At 48.8% G+C, this 13360-nt stretch overlaps 1 protein-coding gene across 1 annotated transcript in view; it reads right to left on the minus strand.

Annotated features, from left to right (window-relative positions):
- The window catches only part of LOC143803957 (dynein axonemal heavy chain 5-like), a 587287-nt gene that overhangs the window by 432645 nt on the left and 141282 nt on the right, over positions 1 to 13360 (minus strand). Inside the window, exon 25 of the mRNA XM_077281707.1 lies at positions 9374 to 9552. Coding sequence (XP_077137822.1) covers positions 9374 to 9552 — 179 coding nt within the window. The remainder of the gene's footprint in view (positions 1 to 9373; positions 9553 to 13360) is intronic.

A 13360-nucleotide genomic window follows, 5' to 3' on the forward strand; every position in this document is an offset into this window, starting at 1 on the left:
TGAAGGAGACACCTTGTGCAGCAGTAATGATGCAAAGGGAAAAAGTGCCTCTTTTCGTATTGCTCCTTGCACATGCTGAACCTAACACTTATGAAATGTGTCCCCTCACACGGTTAAACCGTCCGGTCGGTGGAACTTTCCTTTGTCATGTGACGCAGCACAGCCGTCATTCTTACCCCCTTGGCGCCGTGCGCCTCCTCCTCAGCATTGTTTGAATCTGTCCCGGAGTCTGCGCTGTTATGTTATCCCTTGGCCAGGCACACTTAGCGCTGCCCGTCTTCTGACATCATTTGGTGTCAGGATGGCTGCGCCTGTGCGGCCGCGCTGGACGTGATCCCGCCTCATAGTGTCTTCTGATTTAATCCCACTGCGGACCTGTGATCCATGGACATTAGCAGTGCATATCTTAACCTCCGCCTCTCACTCATCTCCCTACGCCTTCATCAGACTGTGCGCTGTCAGCTGATCCCTAATAGCATGCCACGGCCGTGACGCTGCACAATCTGAAGAAGCCGTAGGGAGGGGAGTGAGAGGCGAGGATATGCACTGCTCATGCCCATGGATCACAGGTCCGCAGAGTGATTACATTAGATGACACAGCGAGGCGGGATCTCGTCCAGCGCGGCCGCACAGGTGCAGCCATCCTGACACCAAATGATGTCAGAAGACGGGCAGCGCTAAGTGTGCCTGGCCAAGGGATAACATAACAGCGCAGACTCCGGGACAGATTCAAACAACGCTGAGGAGGAGGCGCACGGCGCCAAGGGGGTAAGAATGACGGCTGTGCTGCGTCACATGACAAAGGAAAGTTCCACCGACCGGACGGTTTAACAGTGTGAGGGGACACATTTCAAAAGTGTTAGGTTCAGCATGTGCAAGGACCATAATTAAAAGAGCTAAGTTTACCTTTTCCAGCATTAGTGCTGTACAAGATGGCTCTTTCAGCTACAAACGCCTGGGGGGGGGGTTAAAGGTTCCCTTTCAACTTGCTCCAGTGCAGGCTGCGGCCTACACTCTGCTCCACCTGCAGAGCCCGGGCTCCAACACCGCTAGTTGCTGTCCGGAAGTGCTGGCTGCACAGAGAAAAACACCCGCCAATGTGTCAGTGGGGTTCAGCACCGCCAGCTGTTCCCCTGCTGTGTAGCCGGCAACGTGTCCTGCAACAGCCACGCAGACACAACAGACCCAAAGCTGCCACCAGTGCAGGCTTCGGCCTACACTCTGCTCCCCCTGCTCCTCCTGCTGACCCTGGGCTCTAACAACGCCAGTTGGGGCCCAGATGTGCTAGCTGCACAGAGAAAAACACCAGCCAATGTGTCAGTGGGGTTCAGCACCGCCTGCTGTTCCCCTGCTGTGTAGCCGGCATCGTGTCCTGCAAAAGCCACGCAGACACAAGAACTGAAATTGAAGGGATCCTGTCACCCCACCCCCAGGTGTTTGTATGTTTTACAGCCACCTTGTACAGCAGTAATGCTGCATGTGTGCAAGGTGGCTCATAAACTTATTCTCCTTGCACCCGTGGAACAGAACACGTCTACAATGTGTCCCCTGAGACCATTAAAACGTCCCTGAGGTGTGACTTTCCTTTGTAATGACACGCAACGACCCCCTTGGTAGCACAGCCCTTCTTCTGACATCATTGTTTGGCTGGCTGCGCCTCTGCGGCCGCCCTGCCCGACACAACGCCCCTCAGTGTCTTATTTATTTTGACTGCGAGGGTGTGATTGACGGGCATGAGCAGTGCATATCTTCGCCAGGCTGTCACTCAGCTCCTTCCGCCTTCTTCAGACTATGCGGCTTCATGGCCGCGGCATGCGATAAGGGATCAGCTGACGCCGCACAGTCTGTAGCAGGTGTAAGGACACGAGCGAGAGGCGAACATATGTACTGCGCCAGGCCATGAATCCCAGCCCCACAGTGTGAAACACTGTAAAGACACTGCGGGGCTGGGATTCATGGGCATCGCGAACCGCACCAGCCGACATGAAATGATGTCAGAAGACGGGCAGCGCATGGCCAAGGGATAACGCAACAACGCAGACTCCTGTACAGCAAAATGCGATGCTCAGGAGGCCGCGCCAAGCACCAAGGTGGTATTTTTGCCAGCTGTGCTGCGTCTCATTACGAAGGGAACTCCCGCCTCCAAGACAGATTGACTGTATAAGGGCCAAAATGTTGTACGTGTTTCCTTCAGCTTGTGCAAGGAACAAAATTAAAAGAGCAACCTTTGACTTGTGCAGCACTACTGCTGCATAAGGCGTGGCTCTTCTAGTTTGTAACACCTGAGGGGGGGTTAAAGGTTACCTTTAAAATTGGTTCAATTAGGCTTCGGCCTACACTCTGCTCCCCCTGCAGAGCCTGGGCTCTAACACCGCCAGTTGGTGCCCCGAAGTGCTGGCTGCACAGAGAAAAACACCTCGCCAATGTGTCAGTGGGGTTCAGCACCGCCAGCTGTTCCACTGCTGTGTAGCCGGCAACGTGTCCTGCAACAGCCACGCAGACCTAAAGCTGCCGCCAGTGCAGGCTTCGGCCTACACTCTGCTCCCCCTGCTCCTCCTGCTGACCCTGGGCTCTAACAACGCCAGTTGGGGCCCAGATGTGCTAGCTGCACAGAGAAAAACACCTCGCCAATGTGTCAGTGTGGTTCAGCACCGCCAGCTGTTCCCCTGCTGTGTAGCCGGCAACGTGTCCTGCAACAGCCACGCAGACACAAGAACTGAAATTGAAGGGAACCTGTCCCCCCTCCCCCAGGCGTTTGTATGTTTTACAGCCACCTTGTACAGCGGTAATGCTGCATGTGTGCAAGGTGGCTCATAAACTTATTCTCCTTGCACATGTGGAACTGAACACGTCAAAAATGTGTCCTCTGTGACCATTTAACCGTCCCGGAGGTGTGACTTTCCTTTGTAATGACACGCTGCAACCCCCTTGGTAGCGCTGCCCGTCTTCTGGCATCATTGTTTGGCTGGCTGCGCCTCTGCGGCCGCCCTGGCCCACACAACGCCCCTCGGTGTCTTATTTATTTTGACTGCGAGGGTGTGATTGACGGGCATGAGCAGTGCATATCTTCGCCAGGCTGTCACTCAGCTCCTTCCGCCTTCTTCAGACTATGCGGCTTCATGGCCGCGGCATGCGATAAGGGATCAGCTGACGCCGCACAGTCTGTAGCAGGTGTAAGGACACGAGCGAGAGGCGAACATATGTACTGCGCCAGGCCATGAATCCCAGCCCCGCACTGTAAAGACACTGCGGGGCTGGGATTCATGGGCATCGCGAACCGCACCAGCCGACATGAAATGATGTCAGAAGACGGGCAGCGCATGGCCAAGGGATAACACAACAACGCAGACTCCTGTACAGCAAAATGCGATGCTCAGGAGGCCGCGCCAAGCACCAAGGTGGTATTTTTGCCAGCTGTGCTGCGTCTCATTACGAAGGGAACTCCCGCCTCCAAGACAGATTGACTGTATAAGGGCCAAAATGTTGTACGTGTTTCCTTCAGCTTGTGCAAGGAACAAAATTAAAAGAGCAACCTTTGACTTGTGCAGCACTACTGCTGCATAAGGCGTGGCTCTTCTAGTTTGTAACACCTGAGGGGGGGTTAAAGGTTACCTTTAAAATTGGTTCAATTAGGCTTCGGCCTACACTCTGCTCCCCCTGCAGAGCCTGGGCTCTAACACCGCCAGTTGGTGCCCCGAAGTGCTGGCTGCACAGAGAAAAACACCTTGCCAATGTGTCAGTGGGGTTCAGCACCGCCAGCTGTTCCCCTGCTGTGTAGCCGGCAACGTGTCCTGCAACAGCCACGCAGACACAAAGCTGCCGCCAGTGCAGGCTTCGGCCTACACTCTGCTCCCCCTGCTCCTCCTGCTGACCCTGGGCTCTAACAATGCCAGTTGGGGCCCAGATGTGCTAGCTGCACAGAGAAAAACACCTCGCCAATGTGTCAGTGGGGTTCAGCACCGCCAGCTGTTCCCCTGCTGTGTAGCCGGCAACGTGTCCTGCAACAGCCACGCAGACACAAGAACTGAAATTGAAGGGAACCTGTCCCCCCTCCCCCAGGCGTTTGTATGTTTTTACAGCCACCTTGTACAGCGGTAATATGTGCAAGGTGGCTCATAAACTTATTCTCCTTGCACATGTGGAACTGAACACGTCAAAAATGTGTCCTCTGTGACCATTTAACCGTCCCGGAGGTGTGACTTTCCTTTGTAATGACACGCTGCAACCCCCTTGGTAGCGCTGCCCGTCTTCTGGCATCATTGTTTGGCTGGCTGCGCCTCTGCGGCCGCCCTGACCCACACAACGCCCCTCGGTGTCTTATTTATTTTGACTGCGAGGGTGTGATTGACGGGCATGAGCAGTGCATATCTTCGCCAGGCTGTCACTCAGCTCCTTCCGCCTTCTTCAGACTAGGCGGCTTCATGGCCGCGGCATGCGATAAGGGATCAGCTGACGCCGCACAGTCTGTAGCAGGTGTAAGGACACGAGCGAGAGGCGAACATATGTACTGCGCCAGGCCATGAATCCCAGCCCTGCAGTGTGAAACACTGTAAAGACACTGCGGAGCTGGGATTCATGGGCATCGCGAACCGCACCAGCCGACATGAAATGATGTCAGAAGACGGGCAGCGCATGGCCAAGGGATAACGCAACAACGTAGACTCCTGTACAGCAAAATGCGATGCTCAGGAGGCCGCGCCAAGCACCAAGGTGGTATTTTTGCCAGCTGTGCTGCGTCTCATTACGAAGGGAACTCCCGCCTCCAAGACAGATTGACTGTATAAGGGCCAAAATGTTGTACGTGTTTCCTTCAGCTTGTGCAAGGAACAAAATTAAAAGAGCAACCTTTGACTTGTGCAGCACTACTGCTGCATAAGGCGTGGCTCTTCTAGTTTGTAACACCTGAGGGGGGGTTAAAGGTTACCTTTAAAATTGGTTCAATTAGGCTCTAACACCGCCAGTTGGTGCCCCGAAGTGCTGGCTGCACAGAGAAAAACACCTTGCCAATGTGTCAGTGGGGTTCAGCACCGCCAGCTGTTCCCCTGCTGTGTAGCCGGCAACGTGTCCTGCAACAGCCACGCAGACACAAAGCTGCCGCCAGTGCAGGCTTCGGCCTACACTCTACTCCCCCTGCTGACCCTTTGCTCCAACACCGCTAGTTGGGGCTTTAGGAAGACAAGCTTGAATAGGTCCCCATCCTGGTTCCAGCACCGTCAGCTGTTTCCGGGCAGAGCCTTTGGCTTAGGTGCCTCCCTCTGGGTATCCGAGTTCCACCAACGTCAGGTGGTCCTTGGTAGTGCTTTCAGGCACGGGTACCTCCTGCTTAGTAACCGGGTTCCAGTAACGTCAGCTGGTCCTCGGTAGTTCCATTGGCTCTTGGACCTTCGGCTACCCATCCGGGTTCCAGTACCGTCAGCTGGTTCTCGGCAGTGTCTTTTGCTCCTGTACCTTCTGCTCCCCATCCTGGTTCCAGTACCGTCAGCTGGTTCCGGGCAGAGCCTTTGGCTTAGGTGCCTCCCTCTGGGTATCCGAGTTCCACCAACGTCAGGTGGTCCTTGGTAGTGCTTTCAGCACGGGTACCTCCTGCTTAGTAACCGGGTTCCAGTAATGTCAGCTGGTCCTCGGTAGTTCCATTGGCTCTTGGACCTTCGGCTACCCATCCGGGTTCCAGTACCGTCAGCTGGTTCTCGGCAGTGTCTTTTGCTCTTGTACCTTCTGCTCCCCATTCTGGTTCCAGTACCGTCAGCTGGTTCCGGGCAGAGCCTTTGGCTTAGGTGCCTCCCTCTGGGTATCTGAGTTCCACCAACGTCAGGTGGTCCTTGGTAGTGCTTTCAGCACGGGTACCTCCTGCTTAGTAACCGGGTTCCAGTAATGTCAGCTGGTCCTCGGTAGTTCCATTGGCTCTTGGACCTTCAAGTAGCCATCCGAGTTCCAGTTCCATCAGCTGTTTCTCAGCATTTTCTCAGCCTACTTGTACCTTCTGCTACATTTCCAAGTTCAAGACCCTAAAGACGACGACCCGGAAGACCACCCCTAAGATGACGACGACACCAGAGACGACAACCACTGAGATGACGACGACCCTGGAGACGATGACCCTGAAGACCACCCCGATGACGACGACCCCGGAGACGACGACCCTGGAGACGACGACGACCTGGAAGACCGAGAAGCAGAAGAACAAGAGGCTGCAGAACAAAGAGCAGAAGAACATTAAGCATAAGACTAAATATCAGAGCAAAATATATTATCTAAATTATAAGCAGAAGACTAGGCAGTGTATGGGGGTGAGTCCGTTCCTCCTCGTGGTGCCCCTGGATAAAGCCTGATGCTGCAGGCCAAACTGAACGCGGACAAATGTAACTGTTTTGTGACAGGCAGAACGGAAGGTGTAATCTTCAAACTTTTATAGATAACAACTACGGGAATGCCTGTCACAAATATACAAAGAATATGATGAAGAAGTTGAATATGAAGAAGATAATAGTAAAATAAAAAGAATATGAACAATGTAACAAAAAAAATAATAGGTAGAGGATGAAGAAGAAGATGAATAAGGTGAAGAAGTTGATGTCAAAGAAGCTGATGATGAGGATAATGAAGAAGAAAGTGTGGGAGAAGTAAAAAAGAAGGTGAAGGGCGTGGAAGTAGTGAAACATCAATATCTGACAAAATTAAAAAAAAATTAACATAGTCAAAATCTTTCTAACGCCGAACGTCATAAAAAACAAAACAAAATCCTGCTATTCTATTAGATTGGGCTAAACCTCTGTGCCTTTAATGTCTCCGCCACGTCCCCCAATACATCCTACATTATTCTTAGTTGTTTTCCTTCATGTAGAATGAACCTACAAGTTAAGAAAGGGTTTGTTTTAATTCCGATATTTTCGTCCCATTGACTTGCATTGGGATCGGGTATCGGTATCGGATTAGATCCGATACTTTGACGGTATCGGCCGATACTTTCCGATACCGATACTTTCAAGTATCGGATGGTATCGCTCAACACTAGTCTGAGACTAAGGAGAGAGAGAAACTCCTAAGGTGAACCCGCAGGACCGCGACAACGAACCTCCCAAGGCTGAGCTGTCCTGGTAGACCACCCCCTATACTGGGAGCGTCAGGGGCAGGCCCAAGGGAGACTATTGCCACGGAAGCTGATACCTGGGGACAGAGGGTAGGAGTCACAGGAAAAGGCAGAAAAGAAAATGAGTAGCGGAGACTGGGGACTACAGGAAAAGGACGCTAATGGTCCAACAAGGGAAGAGGGCAGTAGGACATGCAGGGGACATGAAAACTGACAAGGAGCTGACGGAGACGAACGAATGGTGCTAAGAGGGCACACAGGGAGGAAAGGGGTAGACAGCACAATAAACAAAGCAGGACAAGGTACAGGACAAGGTAGCGGGTAGACAGAGAAACGCAGGACATTGAGGGACCTGAATCAAGTGAAAAACACAATTGACAATCAGGCAAGGAACAGGGGGAGAGGATACCTGATATAGGAGGAGTACCACAGGATTTCTGGGTCAGGAACCACCAGGGTCAAGGAAAGGAGGAACCAGCCAGTGGAGGTGCGCGTGCGCCACAGAAGCCAGAAGGCGAAGTGCGCATGCGCACCCGACGGGAGTCAGAAGACGGTGAAGAGACCGGAAGAGAGGAGGACGGGTGGCACGCACACATGGCGGGTGCACGCAGGGAGGAACGCCAGGAGCCGGAGGAAGACCCGGAAGACGCGGCAGCAGCAGCAGGAGCACCCAAGGCTGGGTAAGTATGTTGGCGGTCAGGAGGAGAAGCAACAGGCGCGACAGCCACCAGAGCTCTCAAGTTCCGTGGTCCGTGGTCATTACTTGGCAACTATCAAGACCACACTATCAAGATCTCAGGGTGTTGATAGTTTTAGAGAGGGAGCCCTCTCCCTCTGTTAACCATCTGGATGCTTATGTTACTACTGACTGAACAGCAATTTAGTCTAAACTGGTGCATAACCAAAAAAAGTCTTACATAGCAAATAGATCAATGGCTGCACTCAACTGTACTAAAGCAAGGAAATGTGCGATACATGAAATGTGAATAGCTTAATGGCTTGTGAAATCTATGAAAAAACACATGAGATGCTTAGCACAAGATTTGACCAAAAAATGTGAGCCCATCCACCAAACGTCAAGGTAATCTCAAATCGGATGGGTACCTGACCTGACTGCCTAGTGTGAACACTTACCTATGGCTAATAACATGGTAAAGCCTGCATTTATAGGAAGGTCGGAACCAACTGTGTTTGGATGTAATTAAAATCACAGCATGGTGTAGGGCGGGGCATTCAAGTCAGAAAAAATAGTACATAGTAAATATAAGTAAACTGACTGAACAGCAATCTAGTCTAAACTGGTGCATAACCAAAAAAAGTCTTACATAGCAAATAGATCAATAGCTGCACTCAACTGTACTAAAGCAAGGAAATGTGCGATACATGAAATGTGAATAGCTTAATGGCTTGTGAAATCTATGAAAAAACACATGAGATGCTTAGCACAAGATTTGACCAAAAAATGTGAGCCCATCCACCAAACGTCAAGGTAATCTCAAATCGGATGGGTACCTGACCTGACTGCCTAGTGTGAACACTTACCTATGGCTAATAACATGGTAAAGCCTGCATTTATAGGAAGGTCGGAACCAACTGTGTTTGGATGTAATTAAAATCACAGCATGGTGTAGGGCGGGGCATTCAAGTCAGAAAAAATAGTACATAGTAAATATAAGTAAACTGACTGAACAGCAATCTAGTCTAAACTGGTGCATAACCAAAAAAAGTCTTACATAGCAAATAGATCAATAGCTGCACTCAACTGTACTAAAGCAAGGAAATGTGCGATACATGAAATGTGAATAGCTTAATGGCTTGTGAAATCTATGAAAAAACACATGAGATGCTTAGCACAAGATATGGCCAAAAAATGTGAGCCCAGCCAAATCTTGTGCTAAGCATCTCATGTGTTTTTTCATAGATATCACAAGCCATTAAGCTATTCACATTTCATGTATCGCACATTTCCTTGCTTTAGTACAGTTGAGTGCAGCCATTGACCTATTTGCTATGTAAGACTTTTTTTGGTTAGGTTAGTAAAAAGGTGTATTGGTGGGAACTAAAAGGTTTTATTATTAGGACAATTTCTTTACTAATTACCAAGAAGTGATTTATTTTTACTCGAACCCTTGATCCTCTTCTACCACTACAACAACTACTACTACTAATACTACTACGTGACCATCACAGAGCTCGACTACTACACGTCACCACAATAGAAGTGGCAAATTGACATATTGTCATCACATAACGTTATCTTTGTTTCATACTATCTTAGATGCTTACTTCCGAGTATTCCTTAATTTGTTCTTCAATCTTGAGGAAATGTTTGACTTCTTTGTGCATTGCAGCTAGGTTTGGAGCACTGGCTAAAAACTCCTGACTCTGTCTATACATGTTGTCTGCCCACAAGAAGTTGTAGCAGCTTAAGGAGAATACATGTTTCTTAACCACAGAGCGTAGATCTATGAAAAGACAACAAAATAACTGACATATCTTATATACATGTTGTATTATTTTATTTTAAACATCCACATAGTATATATCAGATTATTTTATTTTAAACATCATAAAAGCAAAACTATTAATTATCTTCATGATATGCTGTGAAAAGTATCTGGAGACAATATTTAAGATGCGCAAATTGGAGGGTTGTAATTAATTTAACATGTTTTTGGATATACTGATGACAACACCTTAAAGTGAACCTGTCAGCAGGATTGTGCTCAGTAACCTACTGACAGTGTCAAGTTGGCACCATTATACTGATTAGGTCGGGGTCACACTTGCATGTGCAATGCGAGAAACTCGCGCATCAATATCTGGCACTCTGGAAAGGAGCAGTCAGCTGCATAGAATTACTTGCAGCAGCACACTCTGATCCCAAGTGCCAGCGGCAGTGCCAGGTATTGATGCGATAGACTTGCGCGAGTTTCTCGCATTGCACATGCAAGTGTGTCCCTGGCCTTAAAATGATACCTGGGTTGATGAAATCCATCTTGTGGTTGTTTAATCTTTATTTGCAGTTTTCAGCTAATGAGATTCTCAGTTCGGGCGGACCTGTGGGGTGGTCTTTATATGGTGCTCTGCTTAGATATTCATTCTTATGGCTTATGACAGGTCACTGATGTTTCAGTGACCTGCCCCCTATTTTACATACTGCATACAGTTATATGAAAAAGTTTGGGCACCCCTATTTCAGTTTCATATATCTAATAACTGTTGGACACAGTAATGTTTCTGCCTTGAAATGAGGTTTATTGTACTAACAGAAAATGTGCAATCTGCATTCAAACAAAATTTGACAGGTGCATAAGTATGGGCACCCTTATCATTTTATTGTTTTAAATACTCCTACCTACTTTTTACTGACTTACTAAAGCACTTTTTTTTGGTTTTGTAACCTCATTGAGCTTTGAACTTCATAGCCAGGTGTATGCAATCATGAGAAAAGCTACTTAAAGTGGCCACTTGCAAGTTGTTCTCCTGTTTGAATCTCCTCTGAAGAGTGGCATCATGGGCTCCTCAAAACAACTGTCAAATGATCCGAAAACAAAGATTATTCAACATAGTTGTTCAGGGGAAGGATACAGAAAGCTGTCTAAGAGATTTAACCTGTCAATTTCCACTGTGAGGAACATAGTAAGGAAATAGAAGAACACAGGTACAGTTCTTGTTAAGGCCAGAAGTGGCAGGCCAAGAAAAACATCAGAAAGGCAGAGAAGAAGAATGGTGAGATCAGTCAAGGACAATCCTCAGACCACCTCCAGAGAGCTGCAGCATCAACTTGCTGCAGATGGTGTCACTGTGCATCGGTCAAATATACAATGCACTTTGCACAAGGAGAAGCTGTATGGGAGAGTGATGCGAAAGAAGCCGTTTCTGCAAGCACGCCACAAACAGAGTCGGCTGAGGTATGCAAAAGCACATTTGGAAAAGCCAATTTCTTTTTGGAAGAAGGTCCTGTGGACTGATGAAACCAAGATTGAGTTGTTTGGTCATACAAAAAGGCGTTATGTGTTATGATCTGGTGGCCTAGGAGCAGCATGAGACGTACTCTGGAGAAGGTGGTACCTGTACTGACCGCAGACCCTGAACTTAACACCGCAACTAGAAAACTATCTTGCCTCAGAGAAAATCCCCAAAGGATAGACAGCCCCCCCACAAATATTGACTGTGAGAGGAGAGGGAAATAACAAACGCAGACTGAAATCAGAATTTAGCAAAGGAGGCCACTTCTAGCTAAATAGAAAGGATAGGACAGAGTACTATGCGGTCAGTATTAAAACACTAGAAAATATCCACCACAGAAAATACAAAATCTCTACATCTAACTAAAGATATGGAGAGTATATCTGCATCTCCAGAGATACCAGCTTGGCTGAACAAATCCTTATACAGACCAAGCTGGACAAGACAAAACATGGAAAATAACTTGAACGATCAGGCCCACAGCATGTGGACTGCAAAAAACAAGCCAGAACTTATCTTGTTGAAATGAACAGCAAGCAAGAGAGACCAGGCAGGGAAGTGACTCCTCCAGGAAACAATGGACAACTGGCACTAACTAAAGGGTCAAGCAAGACTAAATAGCCCAGTCAGAATTGCAATAAGTGGACACACCTGATGAATGCTGCGATCCAAAGACAGCAGCACTACCACTTATAACCACCAGAGGGAGCCCAAGAGCAGAATTCACAACAGTACCCCCCCTTGAGGAGGGGTCACCGAACCCTCACCAGAGCCCCCAGGCCGATCAGGACGAGCCAAATGAAAGGCACGAACCAAATCGTCAGCATGAACATCGGACGCAACAACCCAAGAATTATCCTCCTGGCCATAACCCTTCCATTTCACAAGATACTGAAGCCTCCGCCTCGAAAAACGAGAATCCAAAATCTTCTCAACCACATACTCCAACTCCCCATCAACCAACACCGGGGCAGGAGGATCAACAGAGGGAACAACAGGCACCACATATTTCCGCAACAAAGATCTATGAAAAACATTATGGATGGAAAAAGAGGCCGGAAGGGCCAAACGAAAAGACACCGGATTGACAATCTCAGAAATCCTATAAGGACCAATAAACCAAGGCTTAAACTTAGGGGAAGAAACCTTCATAGGAACATGACGGGAAGACAACCAAACCAAATCCCCAACCCGAAGCCGGGAACCAACACACCGACGACGGTTAGCAAAAAGCTGAGCCTCCTCCTGAGACAACACCAAATTGTCCACAACATGAGCCCAAATCTGCTGCAACCTGTCAACCACAGAGTCCACCCCAGGACAATCAGAAGGCTCAACCTGCCCTGAAGAAAAACGAGGATGAAAACCAGAATTACAAAAGAAGGGTGAAACCAAGGTAGCAGAACTAGCCCGATTATTAAGGGCAAACTCGGCCAATGGCAAGAAAGCCACCCAATCGTCCTGATCAGCAGACACAAAGCATCTCAAATAAGTTTCCAAAGTCTGATTAGTTCGCTCAGTTTGGCCATTTGTCTGAGGATGAAACGCGGAAGAAAAAGACAAATCAATGCCCAGCCTAGCACGAAAGGCTCGCCAAAACCTAGAAACAAACTGAGAACCTCTGTCGGACACAATATTCTCCGGAATGCCATGCAAACGAACCACATGCTGAAAAAACAATGGAACCAAATCAGAAGAGGAAGGCAATTTAGGCAAAGATACCAAATGAACCATCTTAGAAAACCGGTCACAAACCACCCAGATAACCGACATCCTCTGGGAAACTGGAAGATCTGAAATAAAATCCATGGAAATATGCGTCCAAGGCCTCTCAGGGACCGGCAAGGGCAAAAGCAACCCACTAGCGCGGGAACAGCAAGGCTTGGCCCGCGCACAAGTCCCACAGGACTGCACAAAAGAACGCACATCCCGTGACAAAAAAAGGCCACCAAAAGGACCTACCAACCAAATCTCTGGTACCAAAAATCCCAGGATGGCCAGCCAACACAGAACAATGAACCTCAGAAATCACTTTACTAGTCCATCTGTCAGGAACAAACAGTTTCCCCACTGGACAGCGATCAGGTTTATCAGCCTGAAACTCCTGAAGAACCCGTCGTAAATCAGGGGAGATGGCAGAAAGAATCACCCCTTCCTTCAGAATGCCGACCGGCTCAAGGACCCCGGGAGAATCAGGCAAAAAGCTCCTAGAGAGGGCATCCGCCTTAACATTCTTAGAACCCAGAAGGTACGAGACCACAAAATCAAAACGGGAGAAAAACAGGGACCATCGGGCCTGTC

The sequence above is a fragment of the Ranitomeya variabilis genome, chromosome 2, assembly GCF_051348905.1.
Source record: "Ranitomeya variabilis isolate aRanVar5 chromosome 2, aRanVar5.hap1, whole genome shotgun sequence".
NCBI lineage: Eukaryota > Metazoa > Chordata > Amphibia > Anura > Dendrobatidae > Ranitomeya > Ranitomeya variabilis.